Genomic DNA, 23856 nt, shown 5'->3' with positions numbered 1-23856 from the left:
TGGAGAAAAAATGGAAACCCTCACCTATGCACATTATTGTGAGAGGTGATTGGAAAACCATAAAAAAATTCCCTTTCCACTCAAAAGTAAATTACAAGTTTTGAGGCGACATTTTTCTTAGATGGTAAGCTAACTCCTTGCTGACACTTTAGAAAGCGTGACAAATTATTCTGGACAATTAATAATAAGGTCCACATAAGTATTTTATTTAATACTGAAATCAAAAAGAACAAAGCCCCAGACAGTTAAAGTGTGATTTATAGCACCCACAGTGGGTTGGCTACTGTAAAAAAAAAAAATAAAAAAAAATAAGTAAGTATGAGTTATAGTGGTGAAACTGCTGAAAACACATAGCTGCACTCACCTTGCTTTTTTGGGTAGTATTAAGGCTAAGATGACCTATGTCTTGCTAACATCGTTGTCAGACAACTGGCAGGAGTTCTAAGAACATAATCCCCCCCATTATGAATCTGCCTTAATACCTCATTTCAACTGTAATTCCCTAGTATAGCTCAATATAGGATGCTTAAACCTTCTAAACTACCACCTGTTAAACACATAACCAATGTACAACACTATGCCTTGCTGACTTCCAGATTCCTCATCTAATTATGAACTAGAAGCTCAGCAATCACACAGAAGAAACTTTTATGTTGCTATTAAAATACTTACACTCTTTGAATGAAGTTCTTTCTTGTAGGACATGATTACAAGGTCTGTTAGTATTGTCAAATTCTTGTTTAGAAACACCATAGTCCTGGTCTCAGGCCAAAAGACTCCAACAATAAAAGATGGAAACAATGTTTTATGGGATTCTGTCCGCTCAGAAAGTCTAGCATAAGAATAAATGCAAACTGTCAGTACTTTAGGATACGTCTTGAATATAGTCTTGTTGATAAGTTACTTACATACTCAAAAAAAGAGAAGGTAGTTTTAAATTGTATACTAGCTACTTACTGTACATCCTCAGTCTATTACAATGTTGGCATAAAAGGCAAATTGAAGAAAAATATCCACAAAAGTACCTGGCAAAAGCACAAAAAGATGAAAAATCTCTCCAAAGCAGGGCTTGCTCCATGCACTGAAAAAAACAAAACAAAAAACACAACCATCTAGCCCTTTCAACAACACACTGGGGAGTGCAAGATGTGGTGCAGCTGTGCATGGTAGCCAATCATCTTCTAACATCAGTGTGCTTAATTAAGTATTGACCAAAAAAAATAAAAATGGAAGCTGGTTTCTATGCAGAGCTGCACCAGATTTTGCACTTTACAGTTTTATATAATCAACCCCACTGTCTCTGCCCCGTATGTGCATCTTGGCTAACATCCCTTGGTGCTCTGAGGAGGAACATGAGCACTCAGAGTGCATAAACCAAGATGCAGTTTGTCTTTTTTATCCAGTGAATGGAGCAAGCCCTACTTTAGATGGATTTGTTTATTATTCCTTTTTTTCATCTCTTTATACAGTGTGTGTGTGTGTGTGTGTGTGTGTATAAAATCCAAAATGCAGCAGATAAAAGTGGCCAAAGCAGTGAAACAACGGAGTTTCAGATTGGTGGAATATTGCTGTTGTATCCCACCTGTGTATTTCACGGCCTACCTGGAATTAGTCGTTAAAGAGCCAGACCATTCGTTTCAACAATTCTTTTTTTTTAACTTACCTGTAAAATCAATTTCTTCAGGTATTTACAGGACACAGGCAGATTCAGATACTTCTTGGTTATAAGGCAGATACCTTTGGGTAACTGAACACTGGCAAAAAAACTTTAAGGTCCCCAATAATCCCTCCCACTCCCAGAAATCCTCATTGCTTTAGTAAGCAATACAAGGATCACAGATGGGAGGGTGGCCTGTGTATTGTACTATACTCCAATAAATTGTTTTACAGACAAGTAAAAAAAAAAAAAAAATATTGATTTTCTTGCTCATATAGTACAGGACAGATTTAAAGATGATTGGGAAGTTCCAAAGCAATACCAACGAGGGGAGGTTAAAACAAAGAAAAAACAAAACACTAGAGCCCAACTACAACCAAAATGGGGTCCAGGCTCAAATCAAACAGCAACCTCAAACACGTTGCGGTCAAAAGCTGTATCAGCCTGGGCCTGAATGTCCACCTGGTAAAACGCACATGTTGTACCCAACATGTGGAGCGAAGACCAGGTGGCAGCCTTACAAATTTGCAGTGTACACGCTTTGCATCAAATAGAATGAGTGTTCTCTGGAAAGGGAGGAACTTCCCTCTTTGCAGAATTGATTTAGAAACAACAACCTGATGGATCCACCTAATAATGGTGTAACAAGATGAAGGGAACCCCCTGCAAAATCCCTCCAAAATCAAAAAGAGAGAATACCAATGTCTCAGTAAGGAGCTGCTAGGTAGACTCTAAGGCCTCGTACACACGACAGAGTTTCTCGGCAGAATTCACCGAGAAACTCGGTCAAAACCCGGATTCTGCCGAGAAACTGTCGTCTGTACAGTTTTGGCTCGATGGAGCCGCCGAGGAACTCGACGAGAAAATAGAGAACATGTTCTCTATTTTCTCGTTGTTCTCGTTGTTCTATGGGAGAAGGCGGCCCGCCGAGCTCCTCGGCGGCTTCATCCCAAAACTCGACGAGGAACTCGACGTGCCAAGCACGTCGAGTTCCTCTGTCGTGTGTACGGGGCCTAACAGACTGAACCAGATCCAGCCATGCCATCAAGTGAATAGGACACTGCACTCCAAGACAGTAGATTTGGATGGTCTGGTAATAGCCACAGAACTCCAGTTCAGGGCCATTAGTATCACTGGAATTCCTTCAGACTCAATCCGGGACAAGGGAGGATCTTTAAAAGAGGAAAGGCATTCAACAGAAGAACCAAACACACTGGGGTGTCCACCACAAAGGCCCTCGGATCTCACAACTGAGACACAAATCTCCCCACCTTGTGGTTGAACCTTGTCACTAGGAGATCCACGTCCATCACTGGCAAATGTCCTGAAATATTTCCAGGAATAAGGCCTACTCTCCCAAATCTAGTTCCTGGTGGCTGAGAAAATCTGCCTGTTAATTTTCTACACCCAGAATGTGTATGGCTGCGAAGGCTCTACTTCTCCCTTCTCATTCACCCCACTATCCTTTACCCAGTCCAAGAGCTAAATCAGAGACAGAACCTGGTGTAGAGGGCACTGGGGATCACTTACGACCCTGGTTGCCTAAAGACTATATAGCAGGAGTGCTCAAGCTTTTGCGGAACAGGTCTTGAGTTACAATGTGATGAAAACGGTTAAGAATTTCAATTTTTTTTTTGCATTAGCATAACAAATAATAGCAGAGAAGGAAAGGACTGGTAAATTATATATTGACTGGTCCCTTCCCTGTTGCAAGGGTGGGGGGTTTGAGAATCACACAGGTCATAGTTTTCTTGTTCAGTGGGGATCCGTCTACTGATCCCCGATGACCAGAGCGGGTGGATGACAGGTCCATATCCACTCTGCATACGCAAAGCAGACATGGACACATCCACTCTACACTATGGGCCATCCGATCCACCCAGATAGAATGAAATGGATCCCCTTCTGTTTTTTTTCCGGATCATTTTGGGGGTAGGCAGGTGTAAACTCCAGGTGGACTTTTTAGGCACCAATAATAAAAATACAAATACATTTATTAACATATACCCCATGGGGGTTTGTTAAAGAAATAAAAAACACAGTCGCTTCTTCGGGAGCTAGTAGTGTTTCTAAGAAAAAACTGACTATTATTGGTTTTGGGGTAACATAGCACAGTATAAACATAAAAAAGACATAGAAAACAGAAAAGTAAAAATAACAAAAGGTTGTGATAAAAATCAAGTTAATGTACCACATGCATTAAAGCACCAATCAGGAAGCACGAAAAAGAGGCAAGGAGCACCCAAAGGAAAGTCACCATAGAGGAGCCACCCGCACAAGGCACCAGGGAGGAGATGTGGGGGACACACCTAGTAGAATATAGTGGAAAAAGATTAATAAGGCGGGGGGGAAGTTTTTTTATATATGTAGTGTAGCATAAAAAAAAAAAAAAAAATATATATATATATATATATATATATATATATATATATATATATATGAATAGTAGTTGGTAAACTATATCGGTGCCAAGAGTTGTAGCTTCCATATAATGGTAGACTAAACTCATAGGAGGCACTAGCAAACGTGGTTACAAAAACTAATAAAAGAAAAAAAAAAGTGCCTCCTATGAGTTTAGTCTACCATTATATGGAAGCTACAACTCTTGCTCTTGGCACCGATATAGTTTACCAACTACTATTCATAAATATATATATATATATATATATATATATATATATATATATATATATATATATATATATTATGCTATACTACATATATAAAAAACTTCCCCCGCCTTATTAATCTTTTTCCACTATATTTTACTAGGTGTGTCCCCACATCTCCTCCCTGGTGCCTTGTGCGGGTGGCTCCTCTTTGGTGACTTTCCTTTGGGTGATCCCTGGCTCTTTTTCGTACGTCCTGATTGGTTTTAAAAAAGTGCTTTAATACACGTGGTACATTAACTTGATTTTTAGAACAACCTTTTGTTGTTATTTTTACTTTTCTGTCTTTTTTATGTTTATACTGTGTTATGTAACCCCAAAACCAATAATAGTCAGTTTTTTCTTAGAAACACTACTAGCTCCCGAAGAAGCGACCTCCGCAAAACATGTTGACTATATAATGTAGTCACATATTTTCTCTGTAAAATGTGTTGACCATTCTTGGACTTCTATTGGATCATCTTTGGTTACTGCAGTTGTTACTGTAATTTTCTCTGTAGGGGGGGTCCGTCTGCACCGAGAGAGGGGGGGTCCGTCTGCACCGAGAGAGGGGGGGTCCGTCTGCACCGAGAGAGGGGGGGTCCGTCTGCACCGAGAGAGGGGGGGGGGCCGTCTGCACCGAGAGAGGGGGGGGGAATCTGTCTGCACCGAGAGAGGGGGGGGGTATGTCTGCACCGACAAGGGGGGGGTTTGTCTGCACCTTTGTGTGAACCCAGCCTTAATGTATTGTAAACATTGCAGGTATCGCACAGCTGTAGTAATGTTGCTGTCCCAGGCAGAGTGCATTTGGTGTTACTCTGCCTGGGACAGGAGCCAATGCTGCAAGGGAAGCATTGGCTTATGCAGCTCTGCTCCCTCTGCAGCGGTATGCTTTCTCCGCCGTCTGCATTCACAACACTGATGCTCTGGGATGGCAGGTCGGCAATCCGCAATCTGGTCTTGCCAGAGCAGGAGGTCGCAAGCCACATCAGAGAGTCACCATTTAGGCACCTCTGCTGTATAAGGCCTGAGATCTGACCCATAATGTTTGACATGGATGCCACAAAATCCTCCTTACTAAGGCAGGAGGAGTGTGAGAAGTCAGATTGGACAATAAAAAATGTCCCTAAACAGCCAGGGTAATATTAAGACTCTCTTTCCCCGTCCCTGACCCTTTCCTTCTGTGATCCACCACAAAATTTATGGGTACCTTAATAGGGTACTCACTGTGACCTAAGAGGTAAGGAAGGTGCAAATATGAAGGTCACTTCTGTGTCACAGTAGGTAACTGTTCCCTCATCAGCTGTGATTGGGCACCAGATAGCAAGGTAATGCAGCAGAGGGATGGGACACATGTGAATCGGGAAACTGAAAGTCAAAATATTCGCCGCACAGTAGACTCCAAGGGGCTTATGACCCTAGGGAGGATAGTAGGACCACCCACGGCTGTCTGTGGAAGTGCCTGAGTGGTAAAAGTTAACTAATAAGCCACCTGTATTGTAATGTCAGCTAAAGTAAAGAGGGGGTACACTGAAAATATGAAGGTTGGCCAAAACATCTATTCACTGGGAGAAGGGAGGATCCATCGTCGCGGCGACGTGTCGCGCCGTCGCCGCGACGATGACGTGGCGCGACGCTGGAAGGTAAGTACTTCCACGCATGCGTTGAATCATTACGACGCCTGCGAGGGAGGGGAGCGGACGGATTGATCCGGTGAGTCTGTACAGACGACCGGATCAATCCGCTAGACACGATTCAAGCGGATAGATTTCTTAGCATGCTAAGAAATTTCTATCCGCTTGAAATCGATCGGCCGGAGGAATCTCCGCAGATAAATATCCGCTAGGCCGTACAGACGAGCGGATTTGTCCGCTGGAACTGATCCACGGATCAATCCCAGCGGATAGATCCGGTCGTGTGTACGAGGCCTTAGGGCTGGAGGAGAGATCTTTCCAAAAAAAGGACCTGTCAAGCTGTATTGTTATCGCAAGGGATGTTTACTTTTTATTTTATTTTAAAGGAACAGTGTAAAAATGTATATATATATAAAAAAAATGTTTAAAGCACCCTTGTCCCCACGCGCAGTAGTGAACGCAAACATAGGTCACACCCACATATGTAAATGGTGTTTGCACCACACATGTGAGGTATCACCACAAACATCTGGGCGAAAAGACTTTCCATCCAAATATACACAAATAAGCCACACGAGAATTATGATTATTTTTAATAACATTCTTATTTGGGGGGGAAAAGTAACTGTTGTTTAAGAAAGATTAGAAAAGCTGTTGCTTCATAGCTTCTGGCTACCAGGAACATTACAGGGGTTTGATATCATTAAAAATTGTGGAGTATTTAGTAGGGTTGCACCAATACTAGTATCGGTATCAGTGCCGATACCGAACATTTGCACCCGCACAAATGCTCCTGATGCCTAATCCGATACCTGGGAATGAAGAGGCGGTGTTGCTCTCAACCAGAAGTCAGAGGGCAGAAAGTGCGGAGCTGAGAACCAGTCCTCAACAGGCTGGCAGCAGCGGAAGGCAAGCTGGCCTGGGCAGAGGTGCAGCCACATGTTCCATCAGACTTGGTAACGGAGTTGTCAATTTGAAAATATGAAGGTTGGCCAAAACATCTATTCACTGGGAGAAGGGAGGATCCTAGGGCTCCATATACTCACAATTTCAGTGAGTAACTCCACATAGGGTAAATAGGGGATTGATTCCCAGTACCTATGACTTCAGCTACTTTGGAAGGGTGCACCCCATCAGTCTTAATAGTACCCTGCAGCTAACCCTAAGGCCCCATACACACCATAGAATCCATCCGCAGATAAATCCCAGCAAATGGGTTTCAGCGGATAGATCCTATAGTGTGTACACGCCAGCGGATCTTTTTCCGCGGATATATCTCCCCTGGGATGGATTCCAGCAGATCGAATATTTGCTGACATGCACAACATATCCATCTGCTGGAGTCCATCCCAACGGATGGATCCGCTGGTCTGTACAGACTCACCGAATCCATCCGTCCGAAGGGATCCCCCGCATGCGTCGCAATGATTCAACGCATGCGTGGAATTCCTTATATGACAGCGTCGCGCACGTCGCCGCGTCATAATCGCGGCGACGGCGCGACACGTCATCGCCAGAGGATTTCGGCGCGGATTTCAATGCGATGGTGAGTACACTCCATCGCATTAAAATCTGCTGAAATCCTCGAGAGGATTTATCCGCGGAAACGGTCCGCTGGACCGTATCCGCGGATAAATCCTCCCGTGTGTATGGGGCCTAAGTGCCAAAGTGGATGCCTAATGGAGGATTCAGTGCCTAAAGCAACTTTACAGGCCAGCTCCTTCTTTGGTGGGGCCCGAGTACAGTCCTCAAAGCTCTTGCCACGAGGCAGCAATCCAGAAGCTGCATAAAATGACACAATGGCCACAGCAAATGAACGTTGTTTGACGAATTAAATTTTTGTAACTAACAAACCAATACCATTGATTACAGAGGAGACTTCCAACACCTAAAAACACTACCAAAGAACTGAGGATTGTGGTATGTGATGAGTTATATGGGGGTCCCATCTGTAAAACTGTCCCTTGTGTAGACATTCAAAAACTCTGCTAGGGAAAGGTCAGAAGAGCGGTTCCGGCACAAAGAGCAACTGGACACTCCCAGAAGAGGAGAGGGCTAGCATGTGCAAGGAGGGGGCTGTGCTAAGGGAATTGACTCTACCTAGAGTAGTCAAATGTAATAGAAAATTCAAAAAGGCACAATGCAAGTAAAAAAATCACTTATGGAAAAGAAAACATTAAAAGTTAGCATTTACAGTACTTTCTGGAATTTTTTCTTTGAAGCAACTCTACAGGGATTTAAAAAATAAAATAAAAAAATCCTCCCTGCATATAAAAGGTTTAATATTTACCTGGCCAGCCACCCATGCTGCCATTTTCAACTTCTTGCTGATTGCCCAATTCATATATGAGGGTGAGCATTAAATGGCGCACATGCCCATGGCGTATTGCTATTCTGTGCTCTTATTGCTCCTAACACAATGACTGATTTGTCACAGACAGCTCCCGATCACTGTTTTCAATCAATTGGCAGGAGGAACTCCTGATCATGTGATCGCTGTGACAGCTAGTCACAATTGTCACATGATCAGGAACTCTCGTAGTTCAGAACCCCTTAAAGTGTTTGTTACCCCCCCCCCCCCCCCCAACAAAAAAAAATATATTCTGGTCCCTTAAACAAGATTACAGAGCACAGTGCTTGTGCTGTGTAATATGCCCCCCTCTAAACTGTAAAAAAAACAACAAAAAAATGGAATATTGCACTTTCTGTATCCCCTCTCTAAACAGACCACGATAACCAGGGTAGCTCCGCACCGATCACCGTGGTCTAAGTGTGTTCCTCTGTCATACGCAGTCCCCTCTGCTCTCCTCTCTCCCCCTCACCCCCCCTCCTCACTGTCATCTGCCTCTGTGTCTGTCTCCGCCCGGCACTCTCTATTAGAGGCTGGCATAGCACGCTAGGTCATTTGCTTTACAAAACGAGCGCTGTACATACATATCAGCTGTCTTCAGGCCGGTCACATGACTCACAGCCGCTTTACAGCTCCGAGACAGGGTTTCTGTGGAGGAGCGGTCACTTGATCTCCTTGTCTCTCGTCAGAGGGAGATCATGGCCCCTCCCTCAGAAGCTATTCATTAGAGCTGGAAAGCGGCCTGAAGACAGCTGATATGATGTATTTACAGCGCTCGTTTTGTAAAACTGATGACATGGTGTGCTATGCCAGCCTCTAATAGAGGGGCTGGCACAGTTTTATATATATGGGTTGACAAACCCTTTAAAGAGGCAGCAGGAGAAACACATTTCTGGTCCCACCCTCTCAGTGCTTGGTGGTCCGTTTGGCCTGCCCCAAGATTACTAATGTAACTTGTAATGACGCACGGAAACAGTGGATGAAACCACACTGTACAGGGGGGGACCATGAAACTGATTTTTTTCAGCAATCTTGGCACTGTAGCCTCTTCCCACCGACCATATGCATATATGTGGCAGCGGTGGTGGTCTTTAACGCCGAGAAGCCACGTATATGCGTAATGGCATTGGTAATGGCATTGCTGTTCTGTGCTGGGAATGTGCTCAGTTGACCCCAGCACTGTGACAAACAGATCCCAGTTTACCATCAGGCACTGGTTGGGCGTGTTCTCAATCACACAGTCACTTTGATTACCAATCACAGTTATCAAATGATCAGGAAGCCCATTGTAATGCCTTCGGTGTTATGAAATTTTGAAAAGGCTGGCTCCTGTCAGCTGGAATGGGTTAAGAAAGTGAAGACTGGCAGAGCGGGAAGTGGGACAATAAAGTTTTAAACCCTTTTCCTTGCAAGGAGACATTTTAGTTTTTTAAAGTAGTAGCAGAGTCATAACCGCTTGCCGACCAGCCGCCGCAGTTATACTGCGGCAAGCTGGCTCGGCTGCGCGAATCGTTGTAGCTGTACGTAGATTCGTGCACTAGCTTGTGTGGGTGCGGATGCCGATTGGCCAGCGGGGGAGCCAATCAGCGGGTCCAGTGGATTCTATGTCTGCCAGCTGCCGGGATCGTTCCCTGCAGAGACAGAACGGGGATCTGCCTAAGTAAACAAGGCAGATCTATGTTCTGACAGGGGATTACACTGAGATCTTGTCCTTCTGCTATGCATGAAGGCATATCTCTGTGTTCTCCCCTATACAGTTAGTAAACACACCGAGGAAACACAGTTAAACCCATGATCCCCCCTGACGTTAACCCCTTCCCTGCCAGTGTCATTAGTGCATATTTTTTAGCACTGATCACTGTAATAATGTCACTGGCTCTCAAAAAAGTGTCAAAAATGTCAGTTAGGTGTCCAATCTGTCTGCCGCAATGTTGCAGTCCCGCTAAAAATCACTGATCACAACCACTATTAAAAAACATGCCATAAATCTATCTCCTATTTTGTAGACGCTATACCTTTTACGCAAAACCATTCAATATACACCTATTGTTTTGTTTTTTTACGCAAAAATTGTAGCATAATACATATTGGCCTAAACTGATGAATAAATTTGATTTTAGAATTTTTCTTATTGGGTATGTTTTATAGTAGAAAATACATATTTATTTTTTTTCCAAAATGTACTTTTTTTAAATCCTTCCAGTCCTTAGGTGGTTAAGCTTCATGAAGAGAGAAAATCTCACCTTGCACTCAGTGATTTTGCCTCTTCCTGCATTATGTTGATAATAAATTTCAGGACTGCTGCAACAACTTTTCTTCTTTTATTAGTATCAATTTCCAGATCAAACGTTTCATGGCATAAGCAGAAAGCATCATCAATAAAACACCTATTTAGAGGAAGAAAACTCATAATTAACAGCAGCAAGTGCAAGGCGTTTTACAGTTGTACAATCAACAAACAGCAGACAATTGTTCCTGCATATCCACTTGCCGACCGCCTAACTGTAAATATACGTCATTAGTTTGACGTTAAATACTGGGGTTATGTCTGCAACTAGATGCCTTATCTTTTTTTTTACTTAGGCAGTCTCAGCTTCCCCATAAAAAGTGTTCCCAGCGGCGGATTAGCTTTTAGAAGCGGCAAGATCACTTTTAGAAGCGATGGGAGAGCAAAAAATCAAAAAAATATTTTTTTTGGATCTTTTGCTTTGAGGCCCCAGTACACACGAGATTCCTCCTCCGGATTTTGATCCGATGGCTTGTACACACCATCGGATCAAAATCCGCGCGGAATACATCCACGGTGACGTGTCGCGCCGTCGCTGCGACGATGACGCGGCGACGTGCGCGACGCTGGAAGGTAAGTACTTCCACGCATGCGTCAAATCATTACGACGCATGCAAGGGAGGGGAGCGGACGGATTGATCCGGTGAGTCTGTACAGACGACCGGATCAATCCGCTGGACACGATTCAAGCGGATAGATTTCTTAGCATGCTAGGAAATTTCTATCCACTTGAAATCGATCGGCCGGAGGAATCTCCGTGGGTAAATATCCGCTAGGCCGTACAGACGACCGGATTTGTCCGCTGGAACTGATCCACCGATCAATCCCAGCGGATAGATCCGGTCGTGTGTACGAGGCCTTAGGGCTGGAGTAGAGATCTTTCCATAAAGAGGACCTGTCATGCTGTATTGTTATCGCAAGGGATGTTTACTTTTTATTTTATTTTAAAGGAACAGTGTAAACATGTATATATATATATATAAAAAAAATGTTTAAAGCACCCTTGTCCCCACGCGCAGTAGTGAACGCAAACATAGGTCACACCCACATATGTAAATGGTGTTTGCACCACACATGTGAGGTATCACCACAAACATCTGGGCGAAAACAATAATTCTAACACTAGACCTCCTCTGTAACTCTAAACTGGTAACCTGTATAATTTTTTAAAGCAGCACCTATGGAGATTTTTAAGTACCGTAGTTTGGCGCCATTTTAAAGCATGACATGTTAAGTATCTATTTACTTGGTATAACATCATCTTTCATATTATACAAAAAAATTGGAGTATATATTATGTTTTTTTTTATTATTCATTTAAGTTTATTTATTGGAGTATAACACTCACTTTTTCACCCTGTGCAAAATAGTGTGATGCGTGTTATACGCCGATACTGCAATTTGGGCTGCCTCGGAGAGAACGGGGAGGGGGCTAGACAAGCGCCATCAGATTACATACAGCGAGAATCTCCTGTTTACTCAGCGGCCTCTGTAATAGGAAGTCCTGTCTCCTGGGCCGGCATTGGACCAGTGTTCTGTCTATCATAGAAGACTGTCCAGGAGGCAGGACTTTGTATTAAAGAGGCCGACGAGAAAACAGGAGATTCTCGCTGTATGTAATCTGACGGCGCTCATCCTGCCCCCTCTCTGAGATGGGCATTGTTCAGGCTGCATAAAACCGTGTGACATAAATATATAATGTTTGGGGGCTTTAAGTAATTGTCTAGCAAAAAAAATATGATTTTAACTTGTAAGCAACAAATGTCAGAAAAAGGCCTGGTCAGCAAGTGGTTAAAAACAAAGGTAAAATATAGCTTGTGTCCATTTCACTCTACACGAAATATCAGACTATATTGTTTTATCTTAAAAAAGGGGCCTAAAGAATCCCACTACATTAATTGCAGAAACATAAACAAGTTCCAATATTTCTACTGTTGAATGAGGTTACTGAATACAAGATTCACTTAATCAAAATAGACTTTCCATCCAAATATACACAAATAAGCCACACGAGAATTATGATTATTTTTAATAACATTCTTATTTGGGGGGGAAAAGTAACAGTTGTTTAAGAAAGATTAGAAAAGCTGTTGCTTCATAGCTTCTGGCTACCAGGAACATTACAGGGGTTTGATATCATTAAAAATTGTGGAGTATTTAGTAGGGTTGCACCAATACTAGTATCGGTATTAGTGCCGATAACGAGCATTTGCACCTGCACAAATGCTCCTGATGCCTAATCCGATACCTGGGAATGAAGAGGCGGTGTTGCTCTCAACCAGAAGTCAGAGGGCAGAAAGTGCGGAGCTGAGAACGAGTCCTCAACAGGCTGGCAGCAGCGGAAGGCAAGCTGGCCTGGGCAGAGGTGCAGCCACATGTTCCATCAGACTTGGTAACGGAGTTGTCAATTTGTACCAAGATGGGCGTCACAACATATAGCATTGCAAAATCCTTCCTTTCCTCTCATCATTCATTTAATTTATTACGCCAGGCCAGCAATTGCCAATCAGTGCTGCATTTCAGTGCCCATATGTGCCACCTATCAGTGCCAGCCATCAGTCAGTGCCACCTATCAGTGCCCAGTAGTCAGTGCCACCTATCAATGCTCATCAGTGCTGTATAATCAGTGCCACCTATCAGTGCTGCATATTAGTGCCACCTAATCAGTACTGCATATTAGTGCCTCCTCATCAGTGCCCCCTCAGTGCCTTATCAGTGCAGCCTCAATAGCACACAGCATGAAGGCGAAAAAGTACTTATTTACAATATTTTCCGACAGAAACTAAAAAAGTATCGGTATTCGGTATCGGCGAGTACTTGAAAAAAAGTATTGTGCTTGTATTTTGTCTTATAAAAGTGGCATCGGTGCAACCCTAGTATTTAATTTTCAAGTCAACAAGGCACAACATTGTGAAGCACTTCTAATCAGGAAGCAGAACTTGCAGATGTCATGAACAAATGGGGTTGCACCCAAATATTCACACACATACAAACAAGAGTTCAAATTAAACCCGCAAGTTTTGAAACTGTTTTATTATAATTAGGAAAATGGAAGTAATTTGAGTTCATGGAGTGAGGCCCTGCAAAAACAGAAGCTACAAGTTCAAGTTCCTCCTGTACTACAAAGACTCTGATGGCAAAGCACAAATGACCAAAGTCCAGCTATGCTGGTACACTGTATTTAAACTAGCTTTCAGTTCCAAAATGTTGCCTTTTAAAAAAAACTGTCAGAGGTGAACATTTCTAGCATGATAGTGTGATTCAGGCTAAGGAATGGGTTGATAGATAGTAAAGGATTTGATTGAGGCATATTGACAAGGAGGCAGAGGGTGTGTGATGTCGACTGCATAAACAAAAGAAGGCATGCAATGTGGAAAAAATATGCAAACAGTAATAAAAGCATGACCAATTTCAGAACTTATGCCGCGTACACACAACCGTTTTTCATGACATGAAAAATGTAATTTTTTAAAATGGTCATTAAAAACGATCGTGTGTAGGCTCCAGAGAATTTTTCTCGACATGAAAAATGGGCAGTAAAAATTTAGAACATGCTCTAAATTTTCGCGTCCTTTTTCACGTCGTGAAAAACGGTCGTGTGTAGGCTTTAACGATGTGAAAAAAACGTGCATGCTCAGAAGCAAGTTATGAGATGGGAACACGCGTTCTGGTAAAACTAGCATTCGTCACGCTGTAACAGAATAAAAAGCACGAAGACTGAAAACAACAAATCGTCTCTCACCAAACTTTTACTAACACAAAATCAGCAAAAGCAGCCCAAAGGGTGGCGCCATCTGAATGGAACTTCCCCTTTATAGTGCTGTCGTACGTGTTGTACATCACCACGCTTTGCTCGAGCAGTTTTTTTTTCACGATCGTGTGTATACAAGGCAGGCTTGACAAGAATCACGTAAAAAAAAAACGTTGTTTTTTCTAGGACATTAAAAATGGTCGTGTGTACGTGGCTTTAATGTTGAAACCATGGGCCCTCAACCTGTGGCCCTTCAGCTGTTGCAGAACTAAAAGTCACATTGTGTCTCTACATTTGGGAGTCATGCTTGCAGCCGTCAGCCTTGCAATGCCTCGTGGGACTTGAAGTTCCACAACAGCTGGAGGACAACAGGTTGAGCACCCATGGTTTAAAGTATACCCAATGCCCAACTTCCCCCCCTCACAATTACTTCTGGGTTAAGATTTATGTACAAAAACTATAGTCTATCTCAAATCCCTGAATTCAAAGCTGCGTTCCAGGGTTTTTAGGATGACTACTATATAACGCTTAAAATAGAACTGTAAAAGATCCAAAGAAAATATCAATGGGGCTTACTAAAAATGTTAAACATAAAAATAAAAAAAAAACACACTAATGTATAATGTGCAGGCAACCACAGAAACAAATTCAATTTTATCTAAGAGGAGGCAGGCCAGTAAAATATTAATTCTTCCAATTATTGGTTCCTGTGAGGGTATGTCTACAAACAGGCAAATAGACCATCTCTTTCTTCAGCTTAAAATCATTACCGTATCAGGGCTTCGATGAAGGACCAGGTCCCCTTTTTACAAATAGGACACTGAAGAATATTGAGGTAAAACTGGGACATGGAAACAGATTCCCACGGAGGATGATAATGCAAAAGATTGGAAAACACACCAAAAAATCTCTCAAAATGGTTGATGTCCACATGTCCCTATAAAAAACAAACACAATTCACAACAGTTCTTTTTATCATGCACACAATCACTGGAGCAATAATAATATAATATTAATAATAATTAATATTAAATGTTCACAGACAAGGGCAATGTTATTTTGTAGAATGATTTAGGAATCTAATCTTCATGAAACTGCATGTTCTGATTATAGAAGTTTACAGATGAAATTCTTCTAAAATAACAACAGTTTTCGTAAAGCAATTTCAAAGAAAAGTCAAACATTCCTCACATTATATATTGCAATTCACAATTTTACAATGAATATACAAGTTGGCATCTGCAATATTTCAGTCAAACTTGCAAAGTGAAAAAGGCAAAGTGAAAAAAAATAAGTAAAAATTCTCAAGTGATCTCACTGTAGTAAACTAATACCACGTTGGTTAATATGGTTAACTGCATAGCATCATTACACTTTGCGTTAAAGTGGAAGTCAAGGCATTTTTTATAGCTCAACTAATATTTGATTCTAATCAATGTGCCATACATTTTACAGACAAAAGTCCTTATGGGCCCATCAAAAGATGGAAGTCATTTTGCCACATTCTTGTTGACAGAGCTAAAAGCGCTAATCAGATGCAAGCCCCCTAGTATCTCCCTTCCCTGATTGACAGGATGGGGGAGATTTTCTAAAAGTATTGCACAAAGAAACTGGTGCAGCTGTTCATGGTAACCAGCTTCTAACATTTTTTTTTCAATTAAGCTTTGCCAATAAAACTTACAAGCTGATCAGCTTTTAAGCTACACCAGATTCCATGTGCACCAGTTTTTGTAAATCTCCCCCGATGTGGCATGACTGTTGAGTTTTTTACGAGAAAATATACTGCCAGTTTCTGATGCCTTAAACCAAGTTGCTTGTTAGTTATGGCTTGTGCTGATGTTCTTTTGTTTGCTTTGAATGGGTTTTGAATTCCAATTTTGGTCCATGAAAGAAGAAAACCCACTTTGCACAGGTTAAATGCAGGTTAGAAGGAGGTCAACTGCATATACCAATAACCTCTAAATCGTAAAAGTGTCTCAAACTTATATTGACACAAGCCCACCAAGTTTCATCAAAAGAAAATGAAGGTATTCAACAGGTAAAACAGGTAAAAAAAATTCCTCCTGAGCCCCTAAGGCAATAGGATATTCCCTGGATCAACAATCTATGGTATTATTACTTATAAATAATATAATTTAGTGTGGGTTAAAAATGAGGCAAGGGACAATTAAGCTCCTTTGTTCATTTAAATACATGTTCATATTTTGCCAGTGTACACAATAAAAAAACACTGGTTTGTCAGGTAATCATCCAGATGTCCACAGATGACCAGTGATGAGGAATGACCACTCAGTTAATCTAGTAGCTGTCATCTTTCCTCACGAATGTCAAGTATGTCCAAAGATTAAACAAATGCATTTTGGTTTATCCATGTACTGTTTTGGCAGTAGTGACAGCTGGTCAACATGCTGATGTCAATATGTAGACCCTTTTTATTTTTAATGAGACTGATTAATACAATAGAGGTAACTATAAATGTAGATGTAGATTTATTAAGCAAAAAAACGAAAAGTAAATACCTGAATAAAGTTCTTGAGGAGGGACATGAAACATTTCTGAGGGAACAATGAAGGAAGGAGATTTTCAATTTCTCCAAATGCTTCAGTGAAGAAATGTCCATCTATAAGTTCTTCAATTCTATTCCAACTTGATTGCCCAATTTCATTACGCATAACCTAATAGAAATCAAAAGACCATGTAATTAAGCCATTTTCTATTCAAGTCAACTTGTCATTAAAGTAATACAGGGGCTCTAAATTAAGACAGAAATTGTGCCACAGAGTAGAAAAAGAAGGAACAGAAAAATCTGCATTTTCAGGTGAGGTTGCCAATGGTTACCAATTATTTACTACACTATATGTGCCCCACCTGTGGGTTCTAACCCCAAATTGTGTCCCAGTATTAGTTTCTGTGGCCCCTAAATTGATAGGTTATTAAAAGCCTACTACCTGAAACTGAAATAAGGGCAATGCATATCTTCCCCTGACTACAGTGTATGCCCTGTTCAGGACTACAGTTGCAATTAAAATGTATTATGTTCTGTTGGAAACCACATGTGTTTAGGACTGTAAAATTACAGTATTCTGCCAACTGGCATGAAAAAGAACACTTCTGAGTCTCATCAATGAAAAAAAAAAATAATAATTAATTACCTCTATATACATTTGACCTTCCAAACAATAATTATGAAGTTGTATCTAAACCCAAAACCCCAAAAATGTAACTCCAAGATGGAAAAATAGAGAACCTGCTCTCTATAAGTCCGTCGTAAATTCCAAAGGAAAAAGTCCAATGGGGCATACACACGGTCGGAATATCCGATGGAAAGCTCCCATCTGACTTTTTCCATCGGAAATTCCAACCGTGTGTACGCGGCATTACATGTTCTACCCCATTTAGCTACTGCCACTATTACTCAGCCCCTACTTCACAGTCTCCTCTTTTACACAGCAGCCCCTCCCTTCACTTCACAGTCCCCCTTTACATTAAAATATTCCCTCTTTACAAAATAGTCTCCTTTTACATTACAGCACCATCTTTACATAGTGGCCCATGTTTATAATACATGTCCTCCTTTTACATCATATTTACATAGTATTTGGCTAACATAGCCTTTAAAAACATACTTGGTCCCTGACCCAGAACAAGCATCCAGCCTGCGACATCTGAGAACCTGTTGCTAATATTTTGTTCAGTAGTGAAGCCTTCGGATCAAAATAATTTTCAGTATGCAAAGTGCTCTATAAACAATGTGATCAAACCATACCTTAATTTACAACATTTCATGAGAATTGTTTTTACAAATAATAAATATCTATATAGAACAGTAATTAAAAGTTAATTTATTTTCTTCCCAAAAATCACTAACGGGAACAGCAGTCCAAAGTATACATCCAGTGTAGCATTTACAGTATACATGATAAAACTGTGTTGCAAGATAAAAATGTGCTTCAGCCATTTTTGCATACATAGCCTTCTCACCAAATTTAGAGAACCCCTAAATTTACGGGTCATTCATGCTTGGTTTATATCAGAAGCTATCCTTCCCCTAATCTCGCTCATCCAGAAGCCTCCATTAGGTTGTGCAGTAAGCAGACAAAACCTCATTGTGTACAACCATATCTTATTAAAATATAATAAAACAGATTAAACTTAGAGAAATTGCTGCCCAGCCTAGCGCTCAGGATCAATAGCATAGTCAATACTTGGGAGACATGCACCACTAGCGCTTCCTGCTTCTGTGCAATCGCTTCAATTGCATAGAATGACATTATGTGCCTACTAGCATTGTCAGGAGTGGGGGGAGATTTTCTAAAGCTGGTGCACAGAGAAACTGATGCAGCTATGCATAGTAACCAATCAGCTTCTGAGTTTTTTGACAATTAAAGTTTAATTGAACAAGCTGAAGTTAAAAGCTGATTTGTTTCTATGCACAGCTGCACCAGTTTCTGTGTGCACCAGCTTGGATGATCCAGTTCTCGTACTGAATATTCTGACATAAATTCCTTTATAAGAGCTACATTCAATTTCTTTTTGGGTTACCTTTACATTTCTATAAATTTAGACACCTCAATCCTATTTCTAAATTCTCTCAATACCCTATACAGCTCCTCATACTGTAAGAGAACATAACACAAAATGCTTATGAATCGGGGCCTGTAAATAATAATTTGTTATAAAACAATTAAGGTCTATGTCTATATTCAAACCTATCGGATTCAATGTTCTTCGTTAAATCCATTTTTGTAACTTTATTTTTTTTCAAATTTGAACCACCCCAAAAGTTTTTTCACTTTATTTATACCATAAAATATCAACTCTCTTGGCCCCTTATTTTGGAAGTCTCTAAAATGTCTGGACATGTTATGTTTACTAAACCCTCTTTTAATAATAATAATTTTCTCCCCAATCCTGGCAAACAATATTTTAGCAGTTTGACCCACATATTGAAGTCCACATTCCAGCATGTAGGTACTTTTGCAATATATAAACTGTCTTGTACGATAAGTTTTTTTTTTTTTTTGTAGCGTTGAATAAATATTGGGTTCTTCTTCCACCATTGTTTCAAATTTTTCAAAATAGTGCACATATAATGCTTGTGTAGAAAACTTTTTCTTCAAATAATTATTTTTCTCAGGTGGACCAATATGTTATATACCAACTTGGTCCTTGAACGGAAGCCCTCTTGCATGTAAGCTAGGTTGTTTTATCCCCAAGATTTTATCCTTCAGGAGAACTGGCCAGTGTTTTTTTTAAACCAAAAAAGTCTATTAAAACATATAAAAAAAAACAATGCTGAACTGGATTTGAAACAAAATTTGTCCATGTTAAGCTTCCTAGCAAATTTTTTAGACTTTTATTAGGGAGCATATTTTAAACCTAGGTCTAAAACCTTTATTTCTTTCTCTTATAATACAGCTTCACTTAAATTAAAAAACCTACGCTAAAACTCCCTTTTCACTTTTTAATTTTCACCCCTCCTCTACATCCTATCTTTCTGCCTCTTCTCCTACCTTGAAATCTCCCATAGTTCTCCTCGTTTTACCCCATCCTGTATCCTCATTCTCCTTATTGGGGATTCCTCCTTGGGTCAAATACAGAAGCAGGAAATACAAGTGGTGGCATGGCTCCAATGAAGGACTATGGTATTGATCTTGAGTGCTTTGCTGGGCAGCAATTTCTGTAACAAAATGTAACTGAACTTAAGCAGTTCTGCAAAGAAGAGTGGGAAAATATTGCAAAGTTCCCATGTGAAAAGTTAGTGGAGACATATCCCAACGGACTAAAAGCTGGAATTGAAGCACAATGTGATCCAACAAAATATTGACATAAGGAGGGGTGATCCTTTCTCCAACTCAATGATTCTGTTATTTTTTCACATGTTGGGGTTATATCTTTCATTGGATGTTAGACGTGGCACTAATAAATACAGCTGGATAAAACAATAACTGTCTGCCTTCATTTCAGGCTGCAGGGCAACAAAATGTGATTATTTTAAAGGGGTGATTCTTTTCTATACCCACTAAACAATATTTATTATGTGTGAAAGATAGACTGTGATTAACTATGGTATATAGATTTGAAAACCGTTGTACTGATGACCTGTCTCAGCCCTAAAATGCCAGGACACTCCAAATACCCACCAAATGACCCCTTCTTGGAAAGTAGACAGACAATCAAAAGTATTTAGTAAGAGGCATGGTGAATTTTTGAAGTTGCAATTTTAAACATGTTATGTCTCAGACATAATATATATATACACACACATACAGTTTCTCACAATAGTGAGTACACCTCTCCCATTTTTGGAAATATTTTAATATATATTTTCATGTGACAACACTAAAGACGTGACACTTTGCTCAAATGTAAAGTAGTGAAAGTACAGCTTGTACAACAGTGGAAATTTGCTGTCCCCTCAAAATAACTCACACAGCCATTAATGTCTAATCCGCTGGCAACAAAAGCGAGTACACCCCTAAGCGGAAATGTCAGAATTGGGCCCAATTAGCCATTTTCCCTCCCAGGTGTCATGTGACTTGTTAGTGTTACAAGGTATCAGGTGTGAATGGGGAGCAGGTGTGTTAAATTTGGTGTTATCGCTCTCACTCTCTCATACTGGTCACTGTAACGGAATGGCCCGTGACACCCAGAGACCTTTGAAGGATGTGGGGTACTCCTGTGCCAGCGTCACTAATGACTCTTGGGTCACCCTGTGCCCCTTTTGGGCATAGGGTGACTGATAAATGATAATTATAAATTACATGAAATGGGACATTACTGATAATTCATGTTTTGCAGGATATCTTGGAATATTACAAGTTGTTAAAGTCTGACTCCAAATGGAGTGTTTTCATTCAATGTGGGGACACATGCTTTTGAGGTGTTAATTGCGTCTGCTCCTAGACATTCCATTGTGTGATGCTAATACAGTTTTGTGTCCATTGTGCTAATTAGATCTGCTCCTAAGACCTTTCATTATGTATGCTAATAACACTGTTTTGTGTGAAAAGTATAAGATGTGGAATGTGACTTGTCAAGCTGTATGCGGAGACAGGCTGTCTGGATAATGACTAATAATTAACTCAACTGAATGTCATTGTCTAAGAGAAGGTGTATTGAAGCCCCCCCATTGTGTGATGTGTGGGTGGAGTGTGTCTTTGTCCCTGTGACTAACTGTAACATGCTTGTACTGTAAATAAGAAAGCTAAGATACCATTAAAAGTATTCATTCATTGATTTTGGAACCAGTGACAGAGCTCTGTCTTGTTGTTTCTGGGGAAAATCCAATGGGTCCTGTCTGCTGGATTGTAGATTGTCGGATAAGCTGTCGTGGTTGATGGAATGAATATCGTAAACTGTGGTGACCGTTACAGTCACTATCTGAGGATCTGAAATATGGGTCTTGCCTACAGTCAAGCATGTCTGGCGCTGCATAAGTACTGCCGACACTGGGGAGCTACAGTTCATTACTTGGAATACCCAATCTCTAAAGGGAAGGGATCATGTTCTGTTGGCATTCATGGTTCCCTTAATGAAAGTCTGATAAAAGAGAAATATATTTTTCCACATAGAGGCTGCCCAGGGAAATTTGAGAATATTTGGAAAAGTTGGTTGGAGGCCTGTAAGCCCGATATGTAAATAGATATACAGTAACATAGGAAAGGATGCCAAGAAGCGAGGAATGATCAAGTGGAGGGAGAGGATTTAATTTTATAAAAAATGGTCGTCGCCCCCCCCCCCCTTTTTTTTGTGTCGTGATTTATTATGAAATTATTATGATTTTTCTTGTATTTGGGATGTACAGTGTGCATGTATTGGTTGATGGTCTAATTTTGTATATAAACCACAATACAAATATATTGGATTGCAAATATAGGAACTGGGGTTCAGAAAAATGGCAGTAGGTTCCCTGGACTGACGAGTCAAAATGTGAAATATCTGCTTATAGCAGGAGGCAGTTTGTTTGCCAAAAGGCTGGGGAGTAGTACAATAATGAGTGATAACAGTGAAGCATGATGGAGGGTCCTTGCAAGTTTTGGGCTGCATTTCTACAAATGGAGTTGGAAATTTTGTCAGGATTAATGGTGGCGTCAATGCTGAGAAATAAAGGCAGATACTTATCCATCATGCCATATCATCAGGGAGGCATGTGATTGGCCCCAAATTTATTCTGCAGCAGAACAATTACCCCAAACATACAGCCAATGTCGCAGATTTTGTTAGGGAAAAAAAAAAATCGCCCAGCTCTAACCTCAACACACATAAAAAAAAAAGGTTTTGGTCAGAACAGAGATTCTCAATCTAGTCATATAAAAGACCACTAATTTGATTCCAATAAAAAAAGCTATCTACATATTACACGATAAAAAAACTGGGCTTTAGGATTCAACTTTGTGAAAGCAATTATCCACATAAGAACTGTCACAACCATTGGACATTCAGAAAATAATTACTGCTTATCCATACAATAAGGTAATTATGGGCTAATACATTAAAATCAGGTGTGGGGCTAATACAAAAAAAATGTAATGGTCAAAATGTATTTGCTCATCAGAATCCACTTGGATCACTGATTTGCTTACACAAAAACTGGTGAAAAAACAGGCTCTAAAGTTGATGTACTGTATACTGGTCCTTGACAGTGTAAATAGAAGCTGCTGCAAATGTACCATTTTGGCACTTGAAATCTGGTTGAAACTGCCTGAAAAATTGCTGTGTGTGGCTAGCATTAGATTGTTCAATAATTATAATATCAGATGCTTACTGGAAAGATATGCCTCTCATTAAATTTGTGTGTTGGGTTTTATAGCTTGAGGCTGAATTCACACTGGTCCGACAAACGCTCCGACATTGGAAGCTCATGTCGCATGACGTGTGAAAATCAATGTTTCCCTATGGGAGCCGTCTTAACTGGTCCGACACATGTCGGACCGAATTTGAAAATGCTCTTTGGTCCGACTTTAATCCTACTTCACTTCATTGAATATCATTGAAGTCGGATCAAAGTCGGAACGCCGTCTTGCATGATCCGACTTTGGCATGCGACTTGTGCTTTGCTGATTATGAGGGGTAACTCCACGCCAATTTTTAAACAAAAATCCGGCATGGGTTCCCCCTCCAAGAGCATACCAGGCTCTTGGGTCTGGTACGGATTTAAAGGGGAACCCCCTACGCCGAAAAAACGGTGTGGGGGTCCCCCAAAAATCCACACTAGACCCTTATCCGAGCACCCGGCCTGGCCGGTCAGGAAAAGGGGTGGGGACGAGCTAGCGCCCCCCCCTCCTGAACCGTACCAGGCCGCATGCCCTCAACTTTGGGGCAGGGGGGCGCCCTGCAGCCTCCCCACCCCAAAGCACCCTGTCCCCATGTTGATGAGGACAGGGCCTCTTCCCGACAACCCTGGCTATTGGTTGTCAGGGTGGGGGCTCCCAGATTCTAATAAGCCCCCCCGCCCGCAGACCCCATGTGAATGAGTATGGGGTACATTGTACCCCTACCCATTCACCTGCGGGAAAAGTGTCAGGAA

At 41.1% G+C, this 23856-nt stretch overlaps 1 protein-coding gene across 1 annotated transcript in view; it reads right to left on the bottom strand.

The window, feature by feature from the left end:
• Positions 1–23856, bottom strand: part of SLF1 (SMC5-SMC6 complex localization factor 1) — a 157707-nt gene that overhangs the window by 53371 nt on the left and 80480 nt on the right. Inside the window, exons 8-11 of the mRNA XM_040342271.1 lie at positions 16847–17002; positions 15098–15264; positions 10533–10676; positions 673–832 (exon numbers count right to left, since the gene is read on the bottom strand). Coding sequence (XP_040198205.1) covers positions 673–832; positions 10533–10676; positions 15098–15264; positions 16847–17002 — 627 coding nt within the window. The remainder of the gene's footprint in view (positions 1–672; positions 833–10532; positions 10677–15097; positions 15265–16846; positions 17003–23856) is intronic.

The sequence above is a fragment of the Rana temporaria genome, chromosome 1 (assembly GCF_905171775.1).
Source record: "Rana temporaria chromosome 1, aRanTem1.1, whole genome shotgun sequence".
NCBI lineage: Eukaryota > Metazoa > Chordata > Amphibia > Anura > Ranidae > Rana > Rana temporaria.
The sequence above is the reverse complement of the archived record's forward strand: the minus strand, read 5'-3'. Positions and strand labels throughout refer to the sequence as shown.